This window comes from Lemur catta, chromosome 3 (genome assembly GCF_020740605.2).
Source record: "Lemur catta isolate mLemCat1 chromosome 3, mLemCat1.pri, whole genome shotgun sequence".
Taxonomy (NCBI): Eukaryota; Metazoa; Chordata; class Mammalia; order Primates; family Lemuridae; genus Lemur; species Lemur catta.
The window spans coordinates 110,528,207-110,549,204 of NC_059130.1; the positions used below are offsets into that span (position 1 = coordinate 110,528,207).

Sequence of the window (20,998 nt, forward strand, 5' to 3'; positions counted from 1 at the left end):
CAGGCTGTGTCCTGTACTATGCTGGGTGTTGGTATTGGGCTCCCCTCAGAGCCTTCCTCCCCACTTCTCTGGATCCTGAGTACCTTGTATATGGTAGAGCTACAGGAAGTATGTCATAGAATTATTGGAGGGCCTTTTGTGATCACCTGGTCATCCCATTTTAAAGAAGGTGAAAGTAAGGAACATAGCTGGGAAAGAACTTGTCCTTCACACAATTAATCACACAATTAATTAATAGCAGAGCTGGGGACTGGAACCCATGCCTCATGAATCCAAGCTGAGTTCCTTTTCTGCATTTGCTGAGCAATGCATTTGTTGAGTGATTATTGCCTACCAGGCTCTGGGCTAAGCGCATTACCATTGATTATCTCATTTAATCCTCACACCCCCCTGAGAGTGCCCCTCTTGAAAGCAGGAAGTCTTATCTTCCATTTCAATTTCCCACGGCGCCTAGTACAGTCCCAGGGCACCTAGCTAGGGAGGCAATAAAAACTTGGTGGAGTCTAAGTCCTGGGAAAGGCAGTAAGAGCGGAGGGGGCGGAACCTGCCGATAAGCCCCGCCCCCAAGAGGCCCCGCCTCCCATAACGATGACGTCACAAACCAGGCCCCGCCCCTCATTGTCAGTCCCAGCGAGCCGGAGGAGGCGCCGGCTGCTGGGAGCGGAGCGCCGGAGCTCTCGGCGGGCTGGAGCGCGGGCCGGGGCCACCGAGGTGAGGGTCCGCGGGGAGGCGGCGGGAGGGCGGCGCTGGGGCCCGGGCGGGCGCGGGGAGAGCAGGGCGGCCGGAGCGGGGGCGGCCCCCGGAGGAGTCGGAGCACCCGGGGGCGTCGGGCAGAACCGGCGGGCGCACCTCGGGGAGGGATGGGGGTGTGGAGTTGTGGGGCAGAGTTTGAGTGGATTTTGGAGGAAGAGCTCGGGACGGGGATTTTTGGGGGCGAGACCTTGGGAGTGTTTTTGGAGTTGCAGGAAGAGAATCTGAGGAGATTTTTCTTCTGGAGGGGGAGGGAAGCTTCTGAGGCGACTTCTTGGTGGGAGCGAGAATCTGAGGAGAAATGTTTGGGGCAGAGACGCGGAGACCTTTTCGAGGGGGCGGAGAAGAGTTTTTAGGGTCGAGTTCGGGATGGGGGGCGCGGGGCGCGGGCCGGGTGGGGGCGGGGCGCGGCGCGCGGGTGGGGGGCCCGGGCGGCCGGGGAGGGGGCTGCGCGGGGCCCGGCGGGCACCGGGGAGGAAGGAAGTGATCATACAGGAAGAGCCCGGGAGCTCCGGGCAGGAGGAGGAGGGAGGTTTGGGAGCGCGTCGGGCGGCGTGCGGGACCCGGCTGCGGGGCGCGGGGCGCGGGGCTGGGCGAGGAGGGGTCCCGCCGCCGCCGCAGCTGTCGGCCGCGCCGGCCCGCGTCCCGGGCGCTGCTGGTCTCGCAGCCAGACCGCTGGGCCGGGAAGGAATGCGAGGCATTCGCTTTGTTTAAGTTGCCAGTAGACAGTCCTTAGGACTAATTAATGGTGGAATCTGCAGGGGACGCGGGTGAGCGGGGCCGGGGCCGCCCCCCGCCCGCCGCGGCGAACTTTCCGCAGCGCGGCCCGCCTCCCTGCGCAGCCCCCGCCCCGCGGCCCGGGCGGGGAAGGAGCCATGGCTTCCCGAAGCGCAGGAATGAAGTGCGGTTTCTGGGGCCGGTGGCCTCTGGCTGCGGAGGCTGCCTGCAGCGAAGCCGGCGCCCCGGAGCGGCCGGGCTGGGGCTCCGGAGCCCGGTTTAGAGCTCTCTGAGGTGCCTGCGGTTTCTGTTAATAACCTTGGAGGAGGCTCTGCGAGCCGAGAAAGACCATCTTGCTTTGGAGCATCTGTTTCTTCATCGCGTCAGCCCCTTTCCTAACACTGCAGAGCTTGTTACGGCATGTTTCGGAAATGCCGAGGCCAGTGCTCACACTCGAGGGTGGGAGAGGGGAAGAGAGTAGGCACCCCCCAAAACCCTGCAGTGTGTTCTCCAGAAGGCCAGAGACTGCTTGCAGATTCTCTGCCGCACCTTCACTGACTTGAATGACCTTGGGGAGAGGATTGTGCTTCTGAGCCCCTGGTGCCTTATCTGTCGATTGAGGAGAAACTACGATCTGGACCTCCCTGCCTTTTGGGGATATTTTGAGGGGTGGGGTTTGCTGAGGGTATTTCTTTTACAAACTGCTGCAGTTCTGGCCTAAGGAGCTGGACTGGTGTCAGAGTGGGGAGAATTCAGATCACCAAGTAAGATTTTACTGCCTCAGATTAGGGAGAGGGAGGGGGAGGGGGTTGTATTTTAGTGGGTTCTTTCTTTTTGGAGAATCTGTACAGTATGTTCCAGATTGCTTTCTGTCAGTTTGTGTGCAGCTTTGGTGGCGTTCGTGTGGTTAAGTTGAATAACCCCCATAGAAAATTCTTCTCTTGTCAGAAATAATTGTTTTGCTCAGAATTCCCCTTGGGGCAGATTAAGGTTTTGCTCAATTTACTCAGAAGAATTTTCCAGGTTTCTAAAATTAAATCACTTTTCTAAACATAGTAACTAAAGTTTGAAAAACTGGAAATAGTGGGATGGGAAGGGAATGGGTTGTCGTATGAATAAGGCAGCAAATACAGGTTCATTGTTGGCCATCCATTAATAATATGGATTGTTAATTAGCCTTCCTTGATGTTTAGGTGTTTTCTTAATCTTAAATAACTTAAGACCAAGAAAGAGAACTAATATTGTTGAGTTGCCTATTCTGTGGCTAGTAATTGTGCTAGGTGGTATATATCTCATATAGTCTTCCCAACAATTTTGTGAGGTGGTAGTTGGCATCTTGTTTTATAGATCAGCAAACTGAGGGTCAGAAGATAAAGTGACTGTCCCAAGTTCACACATACAACTAGCAAAAAGTGAAACTGGTGTTCAAACCCAAGCCTGTTTTTAAGGCCCCTGGTTATCTTCCTATGCATGCTGCCTTGGGAACCGGGAGACCTAGTTTCTAGACCTTTGACTCAGCCACTGGATCACTGTGGATCTTAGAATAAGTGTATTAAGTCTATCTCCAATAATGTTGCCTTCTTTTCTTCCAGCAATGTTGTCAGTATGATTTTGAGGTGTGCTGATTTTTTGGTAAAAAGATAAACATACGAGACTGTGGTAGTGGTATGTTTTATATGTGGTATGTCATATATGTAGTAGGTGCTTAATTTTTTGCTTATAATCGAAGCATTTCTATTAAAATGTACCTAAGTGATCATCTGTTTCATTTATGTAATGGAAGATCATGGATAGCTAATAGCCCTTCCATTGTAGAGACCATCATTAAGGTGACATTTATGATCAGAAAGTGAACCATTTTTCATGAAACATAGCTTTTGGGCACATTGTCAGCTTGTGAGTAAAGCACACTACAGGTAGGACCCATATAGTCCGAGCTGAAAAGATTCAGTGTTAATATTGATGCACATAATAGATGCTCAGTAAATATTTGCTAAATGAATGACTTTATGCATTCTTTCTTTAAAAAAATCAGCTTTATTGAGGTATAGTTACAATAAAATTCACCAATTTTAAGTGTACAGTTTGATGAGCTTTGACAAATGTATACAGTTGTGTAATCACCACCAATACCTTTATTCTTTTTTTTTCTATTTTTTTCTTTTTTTTGCTGCTTTTTTTTTTTTTTTTTTATTTCAGCTCCTCATGGGGGTACAAAAGCTCAGGTTATATACATTGTCCATGTCCTGCCCATCCCCCTGAGTTAGAGCCTCAAGCGTGTCCATTCTCCAGACAGTGCGCCTGGCATTCACCACTCACCATGTAGTCATACCTCCATCCCCTCCCCCCACCCCCCCACCTCCCTGAGTCAGCATCTTCAAGCATGACCATTCAATACCTTTATTCTTTTAAACTGTGTGTTGTCTTTTAGGAATTGGGTAGCAGATTTATCCCTGGGAATGTTATGAGTTTTCTATGCTGAGATTCAATACTGTGAGATCAGAGTGAATACTAGAGAGTCAGTGTGCCAGCTTGGTAGGAAATAGGGAAATCTTAGGTATTTTTTTCTTTAGGTATTTAATGTTGAGGTGAATGAGGAGAATAAGAGAGGTAGAAACAATTGTCTGATTAGGGAAAAGATGAATAAATTTGGGAAGATCCAGATTTTAGTTTTAAGACAGAGGGTACATTTTGGGGAAAAAATTACCTGAAGATTTATTAAGGAGTTGAACTTCTTGTTTCCCTTTGAAATGGTAGCTCCTGAAATATTAAACTTAACGTCTTTGGCTATGCTTAAGAAGTGCTTAACACTTTATGGTTGCTCAAATAATACACAGGGGTGGGGATGCTATAAAGTGGTTGAAGGCCTTGCCCTTCCACCTATGACAGAATCCTTAGTGTTGGTCTTTAGCTTGTTTTAGCTAACATTCCACAAAGGAAAGAATACATTAGGTAGGGGTTGTGGCTTGCTGGGAAGACACAGATTATTTTTTTCTTCTCATAATTTCTCAAGTCACTGAACTTGTCTCAGTCTGCTTTTGTTCAAGTTCTGTCTCTTAGAAAATGCGTGAAGCCTCTGCTACTGAGCTTATAGAAGAAGCCCCATTTCAACATCTTAATCCTTCTCTTTTCTTTCTTGCTATCTCTCCTTTTTTAGAGAGAGGGTCTTGCTATATTGCCCAGGCTGGTGTCAAACTCCTGGTCTCAAGAGATCCTCCCACCTCAGCCTCCTGCTCCTTTGTCTTCATTCATTCTTTTTTTTTTTTTTTAATAGACTGAGTCTTGCCCTGTAGCCCTGGGGCTAGAGTGCTCATGGCAACTTCAAACTCCTGGGCTCAAGTGATCCTCCTGCCTCAGCCTCCCCAGTAGCTGGGACTACAGGCACTGGCTACCACGCCCAGCTAATTTTTTATCTTTAGCAGAGACAGGGATTTGCTCTTGCTCAGGCTGGTCTAGAACTCTGGAGCTCAAGCAATCCTTCCACCTTTGCCTCCCAGAGTGCTAGGATTACAGGCATAAGCCACTGTGGCCAGCCTATTCATTCCATTTCTGTATATTAGCTCTTATAAGCCCTCCTCCTACCCGTGAATTTATGTGAGGATGAAAACTCTTGTTACATTGACCATTGGCCCTCCATATACCATTAGTAAATAATAATTAAATAAAAATACCTTTCAGACTACCTACTCAAAATTTTGGGTAACTGTAGGGAGAAAATAATAACTCTATAAGGTAGTCATTATCCTCATTTTATACATGAGGGAGCTGAGCTCAGAGCAGTTACTGTCAGAGCTAGTGAGGGACAGACCCTTGATTTGGGCTCAGGTACATACAATTGATACTCAAATGTCGTTGGTTCTTTCTGTTTCATTACATTGGCTGGTGTATTAGGGTGGAGGGTCAAGGGAAGAGTTGAAAATACCATATTAAAATATCTGGCAGAAGCTGGGTTTTAAAATAAAAGACAAAAAAAAAATAGGAAAAAAAAATGAGCCACAATGTAATGAGCATTGCTCACCTTTTTAGGTGTTGCTGTTTTCATCTATTCCTTTCTTAACCTCTAGAGATACCTCCTTACATTCTACGGAATTTATAGTTCATCCTGTATTTCATAACTCCCTTCCTAGACTCAGCATTTATTCTTTATAAACATGGTACTTTATATCATTGGCTGTTTGAATTACCCCTCCCCCTATTTTATATGTATCTGAAAGCTTCTGTCAGCTTAGTCTGTCATTCAAGATCCTCCATATTTTCATGTGTCCCTCTATTCCCATTTTATCTGGACAGAGTAATCTTTTTAAAACATGTATTATGTTATTACAAACTTACATAAAACTTTAAAAAATAATTACAACTTTTTATTAAAGTATATATACACACAGAAAAGCGCACATAAGAGTCCAATTTGATTATTTTTTTTTTTCACAAACTGAATATACACCTATGTAACTAGCACCTAGATAGATCAAGAAAAGCATTACCAGTACCTGGAAGCCCCTATCTAGTTCCCTTCCAGTACCTGCCTCCGCTCTACACCCAGGGTACTCACCATACCGTCCTGACTTCCTTTTTTTTTTTGAGACAGGGTCTCATTCTGTCACCCAGGTTAGAGTATAGTGGCGTCATCATAGCTCACTGCAACCTCAAACTCCTGGGCTCAAGCAATCCTCCTGCTTCAGCCTCCTGAGTAGGTGGGACTACAGGTGCATGCCACCAAGCCTGCCTAATTTTTCTATTTTTTTGTAGAGAAAGAGGTCTTGCTCTTGCTTAGGCTGGTCTCGAACTCCTGACCTCAAGCCATCCTCCCATCTCAGCCTCCCAGCTAGGATTATAGGCGTGAGCCAGCCCACCTGGCCCATCCTGACTTCTAACAGCATAGATTAGTTTTGCCCTTTTTTGTACTTTTGTAAATATGGAATCACATAGCATATATTCTTTTTAGTCTGGCTGCATTTATTGAACACTAATGTGAGTGTGCAAAAATTTTTTTTGTGTGTTTTTTGTATTTTTTGGGGGGGGTGTGGATTAAAATCCAAATTTCAACTCTTTTTTTTTTTTTTTTTTTTTTTTTTTTTTTTTTTTTTTTTTGAGACAGAGTCTCACTTTGTTGCCCGGGCTAGAGTGAGTGCCGTGGCATCAGCCTAGCTCACAGCAACCTCAGACTCCTGGGCTTAAGCGATCCTACTGCCTCAGCCTCCCGAGTAGCTGGGACTACAGGCATGAGCCACCATGCCCGGCTAATTTTTTTGTATATATATTTTTAGTTGGCCAGATAATTTCTTTCTATTTTTAGTAGAGACGGGGTCTCACTCTTGCTCAGGCTGGTCTCGAACTCCTGACCTCGAGCGATCCACCCGCCTCGGCCTCCCAGAGCTAGGATTACAGGCGTGAGCCACCGCGCCCGGCCTCAAATTTCAACTCTTTATCTTGGCCTATAATGCCTTGTATAGCCTGTCCCCTGCCTACTTCTCCAACTTTATCTTATGCCAGTCTTATTGCCCATTATGCTATAGTCACACTAGCTTCTTACTTATTTTTAAACTTAACAAGCTCTTTCCTACCTCAGGGCCTTTGTATATATGTATGGCTCAGTCTTGAACACTCTTTTTTTTTTTTTTTTGAGACAGAGTCTCTGCCACCCTGTGTAGAGTGCGGTGACATCATCATAACTAACTGCAACTTTAAACTCCAGGGCTCAAGTGACCCTCCTGCCTCAGCCTCCCAAGTAGGTGGACTGCAGGCCCATGCCATGACATTCGGCTAATTTTTCTTTTCTTTTTTTGGGACAGAGTCTCACTCTGTTGCCCAGGCTAGAGTGCCATGGCGTCAGCCTAGCTCATGGCAACCTCAAACTCCTGGGCTCAAGCAATCCTCCTGCCTCAGCCTCCCCATTAGCTGGGACTACAGGAGTGTGCCACCACACCCAGCTAATTTTTTCTATTTTTAGTTGCCTGGCTAATTTTTTTTTCTATTTTTAGTAGAGACTGGGTCTCATTCTTGCTCAGTCTCGAACGCCTGACCTTACGAGATCCTTCCACCTTGGCCTCCCAGAGTGCTAGGATTACAGGTGTGAGCCACTACACCCCGCCATCCTTGAACACTCTTTGCCCTGCCCTTTGTGTGGCTGCCTCCTTCATGCCTAAACTTATGTATAATATTATATAAGAGATACTTTCTTTCGTTATTCTGTCTTGCTAGTTCTTTTCCGTTACTCCCTATTACTGGCTTCTGTTGCCTCCCTTCATAGCACCTATTGCAATTTATAATGATATGTTTGCTTGTGTGATTATTATATATGTCTTCCCCATTACATGCTACAAGAGCAAGAGTATCTGCTTTGTGGATACTCCTGTGGACACTTTGTGGATACATTCTGTTTTGTTCTCCAGTGTATACTTAGTACCTAACACACTGACTGACATGTGGTAGGTATTTAATAAATATTTAATGGCCATATTCTCAATTCAGCACCTTTGTTCCCATTATTTTTTTGTCCTTTTTTTCTCTCTTGGGCTGTTTATTTAAGTCTTTTCCATCTCTCAAGACTCAGCTCAGTTCACCCTCTTTGAAGTCTGTCCTGACTTTCCAACAGTAAATTTCTCTTCTCTAAAATTTTATAGCATTTATTGCTAATACCCTTCATGTTCTTTTTTAAAAAATTTTTTGTAGAGACAGGGTCTCATTGTGTTACCCAGGCTGGTCTTAAACTCCTGGCTTCAAGTGATCTCCTGTTTTGGCCTCCCAAAGTGCTGGGATTACAGGTGTGAGCCACTGTGCCTGGCCATCCCTCATGTTCTTGACAAGTCACACTAGCATATATCGTAATCTTCCTAGTTGTATCAAAAGTTTCTTACTTTCTGGAAAATCAAATAGCTTATAATGCCAGTACCCCTCATATTCTTGGTTAACTTAAATAGCTTGTGTCGTAATTACCTGATTTGATCAGAAGCTAAGTTTGTTTTAGCTGGTACTCAGTTCTTTTCACTGAACTTTGCCCATAGTAGGTCATCAGTGGAGTTTTTGATGATTGATCATAATGATGCTATGTTTAAGTAGCAATTTCAGTTTATTGGGCTTATTAACATGGATTCTTTTTGCTTGAATTCTGCTCAGTGTTTTCTCTAATTGGAAGGCTTGGGAGTGCACTAACTGCTTCAGGTGATATAAAGACTATTAGGGTGTGAAAGTAAGGAGTCCAGTCCTCTAAAAGCTGATATTCCTTTGGAACTTATCATTAGCGAAGAACTGACTATGCAGAGTTCCTTCTTGGAAAAGTGCTTAAGCAGTGGTTGTTTAATGCTTTCAGATTGGAGTTACTAACTGAAATGAGACGCTAGGTAGTACTTCTTTTGAATTATTCTTTTGACTAGCATTTTATTTTGATGTCAAAAGTGAAAATCTTGAGCCAATTAAATCTGCTTTCACCTGTGTAAGCTCTCTTAGTAGTTACTCTTCCTCCTGTGTTAAAGGTAGAAGAATGTATGTACTGTAAGCCAATTTAAATTAGTAGTAGCTGGGATGATTTACTTTAGTACATGTTTCATAATTGAGTGGTAAATGTAAATCTATTTTTTAAGAGGTGCCTACTATGTATGTTAAATCAGTGATTGTCTTAGCTTTTCTGATGGAACTATATCAGAAGATTGCAGGGTAATTTAGTAATTGTTTTTCTGGAAACATTGAAGCAGAGGTATTTGTGAAGTGTCTGAGACATTTAAGTAATTTTGTTAAGTTTCATAATCTCACTCTCTTCTTTAGCAATTTAGAAATATTAATGAGACTTGTGTTGTGGCTTGCTTGAGGCCAAGAGTTCAAGACCAGCCTGGGCAACATAGCAAGAGAACCCCATCTCTAAGAAAATAATAAAAAAAATTAGCCTGGCACAGTGGCTTACTCCTATAGTCCTAGCTACTTGGGATGATGAGCTGGGAGGACTACTTGAGGCAAGGAGTTCAAGACCATCCAGGGTGATAGAGCAAGACTCAGTCTCCCCCTAAAAAAGAAATTTTTTATGAGATTAGCCTATTTTCTTTTTAACATTTTCACTCTAAATCAAAATAATAAAAAAATGATTACACGTTTACATTTATCAACACTTCAAACCATCAGTAAACTTCAGTAAGTTGAAATTTTTTTTTGAAGTGTGAGGAGACAAATGATAAACTCTGGGGAATTCATTACCAAAAATAGTTCTCAGAATTGGTTACAAAGTTGTTATATATTCAACCCAATCTCCTACACTTTACACATTCACAGTAGAATGTTTATAACCTTAGAGTACGTTTCTGAATCATTAAACTTTATTCAAATATTGTATTAATAGTAGTTGATTGTATTCTTATTCTTTGACAGTTGGTTATACATTTGTGACTTATTTAACCATTTTGGTTAAATAGCACTTTACCGTATAAAATTATTATAGCTATAAAGTTCCAATTCTGTAGCCTCAGAAGGCCTCAATTTCCCTGTCTTTAAAATGGTGAGAGTGGTTGTGAGGATTAAGCAATTTAACATAGAAAAGCACTTAGGTCATAATTCTGTAGGAATTGTTAGTCAGTAGGACTAACAGTGGGAAATGTTAGTCATTATTTCAGTTCACTCTTGCATTTTTGTTTACCCAAAGAATAGAATAAAAATTCTTGTTTTTATTATTTTTAAATTTAGTATGATTTAGTCTAAAGTCACATAACATTCTTTATATATTGACAGGCTAGAAGAAGCTCAATAATTTTTAAAAGCTGAATTTTAACTGTACTAATTTCAGATTAAACTAAGCAACTTTCTCTGTGAGTAGTTTGATTTTCTTTATAGTAAATCTGTTTTTTCTTTTCTTTTTTTTTTTTTTTTTTGAGACAGAGTGTCGCTTTGTTGCCCTGGCTAGAGTGAGTGCCGGGGCGTCAGCCTAGCTCACAGCAACCTCAAACTCCTGGGCTTAAGCGATCCTACTGCCTCAGCCTCCCGAGTAGCTGGGACTACAGGCATGCGCCACCATGCCTGGCTAATTTTTTTCTATATATATTTTAGTTGGCCAGATAATTTCTTTCTATTTTTAGTAGAGACGGGGGTCTCGCTCTTGCTCAGGCTGGTCTCGAACTCCTGACCTCTAGCGAACTCCTGACCTCCAGCGATCCACCCGCCTCGGCCTCCCAGAGTGCTAGGATTATAGGCGTGAGCCACCGTGCCCGGCCGTAAATCTGTTTTTCTTGACTGGCTTATCCCTAGCCCAGACATTGGCTATATGATTATATTTGGTACAATGGAGAGATGATTCTGGATGCTTTAACTAGCTCTTCTTTGTGACTTAAAGACTCTGCAACTGGAAATTGAGACTATTGGTGAGATAATATATGAGAATATCCCAATATAATTTTTGAAAATAATTTTAAATTAATTACTAAGTCTGATTATAGTTTTGGGATAGTGATACTAATATTGTTAGCCTTTGACTTTTGCTTATTCCAGGTACAGATCTCAGGTAATTGTTATACCATTAGTTATAATAGCTATGCGTCAGGCACTATCCTAAATATTTTATATACATTAATTTATTTGCTCATTCATGCAACAAATATTTATGGAGTACATACCATGTTTCAGGCACATAATCTCATTTAATCCTCACCACACCTGTGAAGTAGGTATATAGTTTATTATTTTAGTTCCATTTTACAGGAGCTGGTACATATGGGAGTTAGCTATCTTGTCCAGTGTCACAAACCTGTTGAGGGTCAGAATTAGGATTTTTTTTTTTTTTGAGACAGAGTCTCAGTCTGTTGCCTGAGCTAGAGTGCTGTGCTGTCAGCCTAGCTCACAGCAACCTCAAACTCCTGGGCTCAAGTGATCCTCCTGCCTCAGCCTCCCGGGTAGCTGGGACTACAGGCATGCGCCACCATGCCTGGTTAATTTTTTCTATTTTTAGTTGTCTGGCTAATTTCTTTCTATTTTTAGTAGAGACGGGGTCTTGCTCTTGCTCAGGCTGGTCTCTGAACTCCTGAGCTCAAGCAATGCTCCCGCCGCAGCCTCCCAGGGTGCTAGGATTACAGGCATGAGCCACCGTACCCGGCCTAGGATTTTTTTTAAAGGATGCCAATTGCTGCAATCTTGGCATGAATTACTTCTATGCTACATTTTTATCTTTGGGATGGGGACAGTAATCAAATTTTGAGGTCTCTGGTAAATAGGCTACAGTCAAGGTGATTAGGACAGGATGTGATAAGCTAAACTAGGCTTACTTCCTCTCTTACCCCTAACCCATCTCTTAAAAAAAAAATTCCACAAAACAACAAATAATATTGAAAGTCCTTCTTTTGGAGAATCCCAGTTTACCCGAACCAGTGTGAACCAACCGTAAATTTTCAAGATGAATGGATATAAATAACCATATTAAATATTGTGCCTTCAGGGGCACTCTGGAAGCAAATGTTAATGGAAGTATGATAGTTTAAATGTTCAAATTAAACAATTTCAGTTGTTTTCCATGACTTTTTAGTATCATTTTGCTGCTTTTACACAGATCTGGTATAATATTTTATATTTTCAGTTTTGTTAACTGTGTAGTTTTATGCTCATTTGGTGGGGGGAAGGTACCTGTAAGGTGTTATGACTACTATTTAAAAACATCTGAACTTTCCAAAATGGGAAGTTATATATTTATTTTAATGAGTTTCCCAAATTGTGAAATATTTTAATTTGTCTTTACAGCATATTGAACATTCTTAGTTCCAGTAAGTCTTCATTTTTGGGGAATTTATATTTAACTTTTGGAGACAGGCAAGTCTGGTGAAGGAAGAAGGTGATCACCATTGTTTTTGGTCACAACTGAGATGGAATTTTAAAAGGTAGAGACTAGAATTTTTTGTGCATGTGTGAGGCATGTCTTTGAGAATCCTACAGATGGAGTTTCAAAAACATTTTCTTGAGACTTGGCCACATGATTAGAAGAGGGTTTTGCTTCCCAAGATTACTCTCTTGAATAACAGCACTCATTCTGGGCCTCTATAAAAATTATGGCTTGAATATAACTTGTTTAACTTGTGATATGGTTGAATTAGAATTCTCTTAGTGAAAGCATTAGCTTGTGTTAATATCAATGTGATCTTATTTATACTTTTTAAAAAAGTCTTTTTTTGGTCTAAAAAAGAAACATTTTTAGTCTGCTGACAGGCAAATCTGTATAGGCACAGATTTGAACTTTATTACAATTAAAGGCTGAAATGTATTTTCCTGACCCACTTACCAAGGCTCTATTTGTATAGGTTATCTGCAGAGGCTGAAGAGTTCAAATAGTAAAATGGTATTGTTCACCTTGGTCTGACAGCATTTTCCTGTCTCTAAACATAAAGAAATCTCTAGTTTTATCCAGTTTCAAAGTAACTGGAAACATTAAATGCTGAGCAAGATAAGTGAAGCTAATTTTTGGCTCTTTAAACCTTGGAACAGATTTATCACAAGTGTGCTGTCTTCCTAATTATCTGGGGGTAATTATCTGGTTTAGGCCATTTTAGTGATTTGTATCTAATACCAATGAATGAGGAGCTCATTTAAGTTTTATAATTGAAATTTTTCTAAGAATTCTCTTAGTGATTGAAGACTTAAAATCTAACATTTATTGACTTACATGTGCCAGCTATGTACTTTTTATGTTCTTCATTCAATTTCCATCTAGCAACCCTTTAGGGTAGGTACTATTATTATCCCCATATTATAGATGAAAAAGTGAGTCCTTCAGATGTGAGATCAGTTTGCCCAAGGTCATTGCCAAACTAGGTCTTGACCCTGAGCTTACTCTTGAACATTACATTGTTCAAACCAGAACACATGATCATTTTATGAACTGTGTACATTACTTCCTATGAGGTCAGCATTGTCTTTTGTTTCTCATGATAGGAAGAATACCATTTTTAGATCTTGATAGACTTAAAGATTCATTAAATGTCCTTAAAATGGAAGACTTAACAGAAGTGTACAGAGGTTGGTTAAATATGGGAGATACTTGTGGAGATACTTACTAATGTACTTAGGCTGTATAACAAAGTAATGGTCTCTGGTAGGTTTAAATCAGGTTTTTATATTAATACTTTCTGCCACAGTTATGCTGGAGTGCAATATGATATATTCTTAATATAATTTGATAAAATTAGACATTGTCCAACATATGCCAAAATATCTGTAGAAACTTGAAGACTGATGATTATGTTAAGACTTTTTTTTTTTTTTTTTTGAGACAGAGTCTCGCTCTGTTGCCCGGGCTAGAGTGAGTGCCGTGGCGTCATCCTAGCTCATAGCAACCTCAAACTCCTAGGCTTAAGCGATCCTACTGCCTCAGCCTCCCGAGTAGCTGGGACTACAGGCATGCGCCACCATGCCCGGCTAATTTTTTCTATGTATATTTTTAGTTGGCCAGATCTTTTTTTTTCTATTTTTAGTAGAGACGGGGGTCTCGCTCTTGCTCAGGCTGGTCTCGAATTCCTGACCTCGAGCGATCCACCTGCCTCGGCCTCCCAGAGTGCTAGGATTATAGGCGTGAGCCACCGTGCCCGGCCAAGACTTTTGTTTTAAGACTAGGTGCTAAGGCAATTTTAAAGAGACTATCAGAATCTTAAAGAAATGTGATGGAAAAATAGATGGGTGATAGTGAGATAGTTAATGGAATGGGGAGAAATAAAGAAATAATAAGATAACTGAAGGATACAATTCCAGATCATAAAGAGAGGCAAGTACAGTGGGATTAGAACAGAGATACTGAGAGGTCAGTGACTGTTCATTCAATGGGTACAACCTAGAAGGGTAAGAGAATCTGTTCAGGGAAGAGGAGTGGAGAGGAGACAGGGGACACTGGCTTCACTTACATTTTTGGTAAGTTTCACATCAAATTTAAAAACCAGAAATTTTGTTAATTCTGTTTAGTTTACAGTATTTTGTAGTCAACCCAGGACTAATGTGGAGAAAACAAAAAGACAAAAAGAAGTATCATATATAGCCGTTATTTGAAACAAATTAAAAATTCTAATGGGGAGACAGTACCTAGTTTTTGAAATAGTTTTATAACAATATTGGACCATATATAAATGCCAAAATGAGGGATGTAGATCAGTGGTTCCCAGGTATGGTTTTCATAAACCAGTCACATTTCAAGAGGCTTTTATTTTCCAAGTAAAGACATGAAAATGAAAAACAACCCTTTCATCTAATATCACCATTTTATAAGAGATGGGACATTTTAAAACAGAGAAAGGGCATCATCTCAGATTAAAGGAATTTTTCATATTGAATAATTTAGCCTTATGAAAAAATTAGTATTCTTTGGTGAAAATGCCATTGACTAGCATAACTACTCTAGGAGACCTGTTGTTAATGCTACTTACTTATGTTGAAATGACAGATTGTATTTTTTTTCCCCCTTGAGATAGTATCTCACTTTGTCTCCCAGGCTAGAGTTGCAATGGTGTCATCGCGTAGCTCACTGCAACCTCAAACTCCTGGGCTCAAGTGATTCTCCAGCCTCAGCCTCCCAAGTAGCTGGGGAAAGATTGTAGTTTACTGAGATTAGTCTGGGCTGAAGTGGTCTGTGAGGGCTTCATGCAGGCATTTAGAGTTTTCCAATGATGGATGGATACGAGTCGAATAGGCAGAAAGGAAGGGAATGATTTTTCTAGGCCAGGACAAAGCAAGGACAAAGATACTGAGATTGGAGTAAATTTGCATTATTGATTGGACCGGAGAATACTTATTTGATTCAATAATAAAATTTAGGTTATAGACTAGGAAGGAGATAAGATTAATGAGGTAATGTTCATTCAGATTATGAACAGCCTTAACAGTCATACTGAGGAATTTGGACTTAATCTTGCTAACATTTGGAAATTATTGAAAGTTTGTAAGTTGGGCAGTGACTTGAAGAATTTGGAACTATAGACTGATTAATCAGAAGGTGTTGTGTAGATTATTGGAAAGGAGGCCAGTTACGAATTTTTTTAGAAAGTCAGGAACACTATCCAGACATGAATTTAGGGGGTGGAGGGGGAAAAAAGGAATATATTGGAGAAATTTTGGAGAAGAAAAAGATAGGGCTTAATGATGATATAGAGAAAGAAGGAAAGAAAGTAAAGATAACTCTAAGATTATGAGATTGGTAGAACTGAGGAACATTTGTAATATTAGTTAACTGAAGTTGGGAAAGAGGATAAGAATCACCCCTCTTTTGTCCTGAAATTCTCTGCTAACTATATTATTTCACATCCATGTGCTTTTACAATTCTGTTTGAGAGATGTTGAGATTCTCTAAAATTGCCCTAGGATTAAGCTAGAAGTTAAAAGATTTCATTTATTTGGAAGTACTCATTTGGAAAAAATAAAGTACAATTCAAACCACAAAACATTGTATAGGTCCTTATTATGGAAATTATACTCTAATAAATACTGTTATCATAGTTAGGTTAACTATCAAGTAGAGAGGAATTTTTGGAATGCATTCATTATTTTAGGATATTTTTCATTTAACAGAATTTGTCCTATGTTTTTTAACAGCAGTATAGCAATAAACTGTGGTACAGCTTGCGTGGCTAGTTTATAATGCCATTAATTAAAATAGTCTTCCATTTCTGTCATTGCAGCATGTTGTAATAGAATATATTATCTACCATTTCTTTAGCATCTAATATACAGCAGGTACTTGACATGTGTTATCACTCACCTGCCCTAGGTACTATTATTCCTACTTTACAGATGAGGAAATGGAAGCTCATAGAGGTTTAAGAAATGTCCTTGGGGTGAGTGGTAGAGTTAGAATTCTAGATCGATGACCTCAAAGCCCATGTTCTTTCTACTACTTTATCCTTGATTAGATGTCATGAGAATAGGAATAAACATTATTTGGAACTAGAGTCTTTGAAAAAAAAGAATAGGAGTAAAGAGTGGGTCAGTTAAGATGATTGATTAGATAGTAATTCAAATCACTGAAGTGCTACCCAAATATTAACTGGTATTATCCTTTTCCATCCTGTGTGTGCAAGGCAGGGCTTAAAAGACCAAGTATGATCTATAGCCTTAGTTCTAGTCATATGGCATACATTTATTTTTTGGATAACGTCCCTCTTATCCTTTTGTAGAACTCACAAGAAATACTTATTAAAAATGGCCAATTCAGAAAACACAAACTGTTGACACAGTTCAGCAAATTGCTAGTTTTGGCAAGTGAAATTAAAGGATGTTTCAGGGTCTAGCTTCTAGGAAAGTCAGTTTTGAAGATCATTCCATCAGAAAATGTACGGCTGTTTAGTACTGGAGACTCATTCATTGTCTATGGTACCCAGCACTTTTTTTTATATGTTCTGTTTCTCACATCCTCTGCAGCCATAAAATTCTTTAGTTTACTCTTTTTAATCATTGCCATTGATAATTACATCAAAGTTCTATCTATTGCTATTGCCTTAATATTATAAAGTTCAGCTCTACTCCTTTCCACCTAACTCTTTATGTCCCTTTAACTAGTGATTTCTATTGGGTCTTCTAGAACCTGTGCACAAATGTGATCAAAGTCCTAGGTTCTTAGTATTTTTCTCCCATATCCTAACCCATAGCTGAAAACAAGGCCTTTTCTGTAATGAATAGTGTTGTTTCTGTTTTTGCTAGTTGAATACTCTGCAATTCCTTGGACAGGGAGGAGAGCAATCAACATGTTTCTAGTCTTTTGCTATTCCTCTAGACCTCTGTTTCACCATTTTTGCGCAGCTTCTAATTTTTCAGTCTTTTTTATTGCTTTTGTCTGATGACTTTCAGGATCCACATCCATTCGTTTTCTTCTCCCTCACATTCCTTAAGTATTCACTTTGTCTAGTACCTTACTCTTATCTTTCTCTTTTGGATCTTCATCTTCACTCCTTATTGAGTCCTTCCCTTCAGACTACAGTTACAGAGGTCTTTTCTATCCTAAAACAAATAAATAAAATCCCTGTGCCTTTTTTTACCTCTTTGAATTATTGCCATCTTTTTTCCTTTTTTCCTCCTAAATATTAAAAAAATAGCATTCTGTATGCAGCTTTTTCTTTTACATTCTTTAACACCTTTCCTGTCTTGTTTCTGTCCCCAATACTACTGTAAATGCACTTTCAAGAGACCCAGTGTCCATATATTTAGGGATTTTTCATAGCCTTTGTCTTCCTTAATCTCTGCAATATTTAAGTTGTTGATCATCTTCCTTGGATGTCTCCTTTTTGACTAGGAGTTAAAAATATATGTGTTTGGCCCCATCTAGCCTGGTAAGGCAATTTTGCCTGGCATTTGGCTGCTTGTTGGACTCTGGTGTTCATTTTGTGGCCTGTACTGACTAGCAGAAAAGGGGTGGAGTAGGTTGGCACTGTGCATCTTATAGTACTCTGTACTCTGTGGACTTTAAAGTAAATAATTGATTTGACTTGCCAGTCTTCCTGTTCTTTCTCTGTCTCTCTTGCTGGTCCTGCTGTGGCTTATTTATAAAATGGATTGCCCACTTTTGGTCTTCACTCTGGTTAGATACTGTAATATATAAAAACAGTCCTATGTTGTTTTCAGAGCAGACTTTTGGAAAGAGTGATACAGATTAAATCCTTTGGTAAACTTCAGTTAGATTTGAAATGCTCCAAAAATTTTGGGAAACTTTCATGAATATCAGTGGCCTTAATGAGAAAATTTTTGTGTATTCTCTTTTACTTTAGTATGGTTTTCAAGGAAAGCTATTTCTGGAAAAACAGATGAGATGAGATTCTACCACAGAAAAATAATTACACTGAGAATCTTAGTATGATAGAATTCCAAAGCTACACTTATTTTCATGAATATTTGCTATAATAACGTTGCACTGTGACAGTTCTCTGGGGTTTGTTATTAGTATTTTAACTTGAATTTGCCACGACAGTTTCAAAAAGTTGCTGAGATAGCTGGGAAGGCGTAGCATAAGCATCTGAGTTAGGCAGATACAAATTTAGTGGAGCAAATTTTTGAGATGACCTGAGTTTTTTGAGAAGGAAACAGTACTGAGTAATGCCACTTTTTTGTTGTGTGATATTAAATGATCTTTGAAGACATGCTTCCTGAAATTTTTTTTATCCTTAGAGATTTGAGTCATTCTCTGTCCTCAGATATTTATCACCTTCCCTGACAAGAAATGGGATTATTCAGTGCAGAAAGATGAACTATACTCAGTCTGGAGGTTCTGGTTCAGTCTTTGTTGTTATCTATCTGCATGAACTTGAGTAAGTCACCAGTCACATTACCCTTTGGGCTAGATTTGTCAAATGAGAAGGTAGAATAAATAATTCTAAGAAGATATTACTACTTTAATTCAGGGTGTTTTGATAAAAGGTGTTACATAGTGACTCAAAGTCATTTTACTAATGGAATCAGAAATGTGACAATTTGTATTAAGAGATAAGAGTTGGCAGTATTATTACATGTAATAAAGACAGTGTAGCTATAAATTTAAAATGGTAGAATAGATGCTTACAATAGCAGCAATGTTAGTTATATCGATTATAAATTTACTGGAAAATATTACCAAAGTATGGAGACAGACACTGAAATGTAAAATCCATATGCCCATTTCAAGATTATGGGGTAGCTTTGAGGCAAAATTTTTTTAGGTGTTTGTTTACATGGCAAATGGGTAAAATGGCAAAGAAAAGTGAAATAATATTAACAGTAGTAGCTAATGATGTTTGCTTAGTACTTACTATGTGCCAGCCACTATTCTGTGATGAGTTTATAATGCATATAGTTCTTAAATTCTATGTGGTAGATATAATCCCTATTTTATACATGAGGACTGAGACACAGTTAAGTAACTTGCCCATACTGCTGTTAAGTGACATATGACTAGGTTGTGTGTGACTCCAGAGCCTCTGTTCCACATAAATTTATCTGTTACATGTTAATCTCAGAATGCATAAAGATGATGGTATATGATAATGGGAACAATGAATTCAAATATTTGTTGAATGTTCTAAGTTATAGTGTTTGCTTCCTTAAGCTATGTGCTACACTATTCTAAAATATTTCATTATACATTACAGGTGTTAATTTAGTAACACATACTCAAATTTATTGGCCCAGATGGCCTGGGTTTGAATTTTAGCTCTACCATACAATACTTATGTAAATTTGGGAAAGGAACTCTATTTTTCTGGGCCTCACTTTACTCATCTGAAAAATGGGATTAATACTATCACCTGATAGGGTTGTTGTGAGGAATAAACAAGTTGGTTCATGCAAAGGCCTTGAAAGGAAATGAAGTAAACACAATAACTATTTACTTTTAATAATGTTATTATTATTAAATATGCTTTTAAGTTTTTCAAGTACTTTAACATTTCCTTCAGATAGCATTCCTGTGAGAGAAGTAGGGTCTAGAGCCTGTTATATTGAGTTCCAGTGAGAAATCCATGAAGGAATTTGTTTAAGGATACCAGAATAAAAATTTTTTTTTTTAAAAAAACAAAAGGTCTCACATATTTATTCCTGAACCAGCTTATTAGTACAGAGCATATAAACAAAGAGAAAAATCACTTTTCCAAATGAAATGTGTCTATCTGGATATTAGTGACATTTCCAGTTTGATATGGTAAGATGATAGTGACCTTGATACAGCATAAATATGCGTGCCATTATATCATGTACAATCTTTATAGACCCAGCTTGGTTCTTCTCCAATGTCTCCTCTTGGAATTGTACCTGATTTTATTGCCAGTTTTCATACGAATCCATTGGGGAATGGGACGATTTTGCTTCTGTTTCTTGGCCAGAAACCTCTTGATTCTGAAAGTCTTGTGAGAAGACATGGCGAGGGAGAGTCAATGGGACCCAGAATAAAATTAAAAGGAATAAAATTTAAAAGATTATTTAACCCTAATCTGAAAGAGGTAAAAAATGGTTTGGGATGAGTGTTGTAATAGTTACCTCTCTTATTAAGCAGGACTAACTTGTGTTTGGAATCAGAGGGAAGATCATTCCCAGCTACTCCTTGCTTCTTCTGGTCTTTGGTTCTCTTCCTCCTGTTAGAGGGTAGGTGGGGAGGATGTTGCTGCGTCATTCTTATGTCCTAGTCTAGCCATCTAGCAAACTGAGAAACATTTGAAGGATATTGGATTTGCTGGGAACTGAGAGAACAGCTTACCTTTTCTATGTGGAAAAAAAGGTAAAATGAATGTGACATGTGTGCTACCAATATGATCTATTGCTGTCATTTGAGTTGTTTCATGGATTTAACTCTTGAACTGCTTCAGCAGAATCTCACTCTTTTGTCCTGTGTCAGTTTCCCTGCAGTCATTTAGAGGCATTTTTAAGATCTAAGTGCTTCTAGATTTTTTCTTACAGCCTTATGTTGCTTGGTATCTCTCAGCTGTCAGCACTTGATTTTGCTGCAGTATGTACTGCATGATCTCTGCATTGCTGTAACCAGATCTTGCTCAGACTTACCCTTTCCATCTCTTTGATGAAAAGATATCTTTGCATCTCTCCCTTAGGCTAGTCTGCTGTAGCATTGGAGGCTCTTCCATAT

General features: G+C 39.7%; 2 protein-coding genes across 2 annotated transcripts in view; one reads left to right on the plus strand and one right to left on the minus strand.

The window, feature by feature from the left end:
• The first annotated feature begins 640 nt into the window (after positions 1 to 640).
• Positions 641 to 20,998, plus strand: part of LUZP1 (leucine zipper protein 1) — a 77,157-nt gene continuing 56,799 nt past the window's right edge. Inside the window, exon 1 of the mRNA XM_045546061.1 lies at positions 641 to 711. The gene's annotated coding sequence lies outside the window, so the exon portion shown is untranslated. The remainder of the gene's footprint in view (positions 712 to 20,998) is intronic.
• On the minus strand, positions 20,040 to 20,282 carry LOC123634437 (60S ribosomal protein L39). Its single transcript, XM_045546062.1, has one exon. It carries the CDS (start codon positions 20,277 to 20,279, stop codon positions 20,124 to 20,126), a length of 156 nt encoding a protein of 51 aa, XP_045402018.1. The 5' UTR covers positions 20,280 to 20,282; the 3' UTR covers positions 20,040 to 20,123.

Excerpts from the sequence above, each read along its gene's own strand:
- LOC123634437 (XM_045546062.1), bottom strand. The coding sequence starts at position 20,279 with ATGTCTTCTCACAAGACTTTCAGAATCAAGAGGTTTCTGGCCAAGAAA.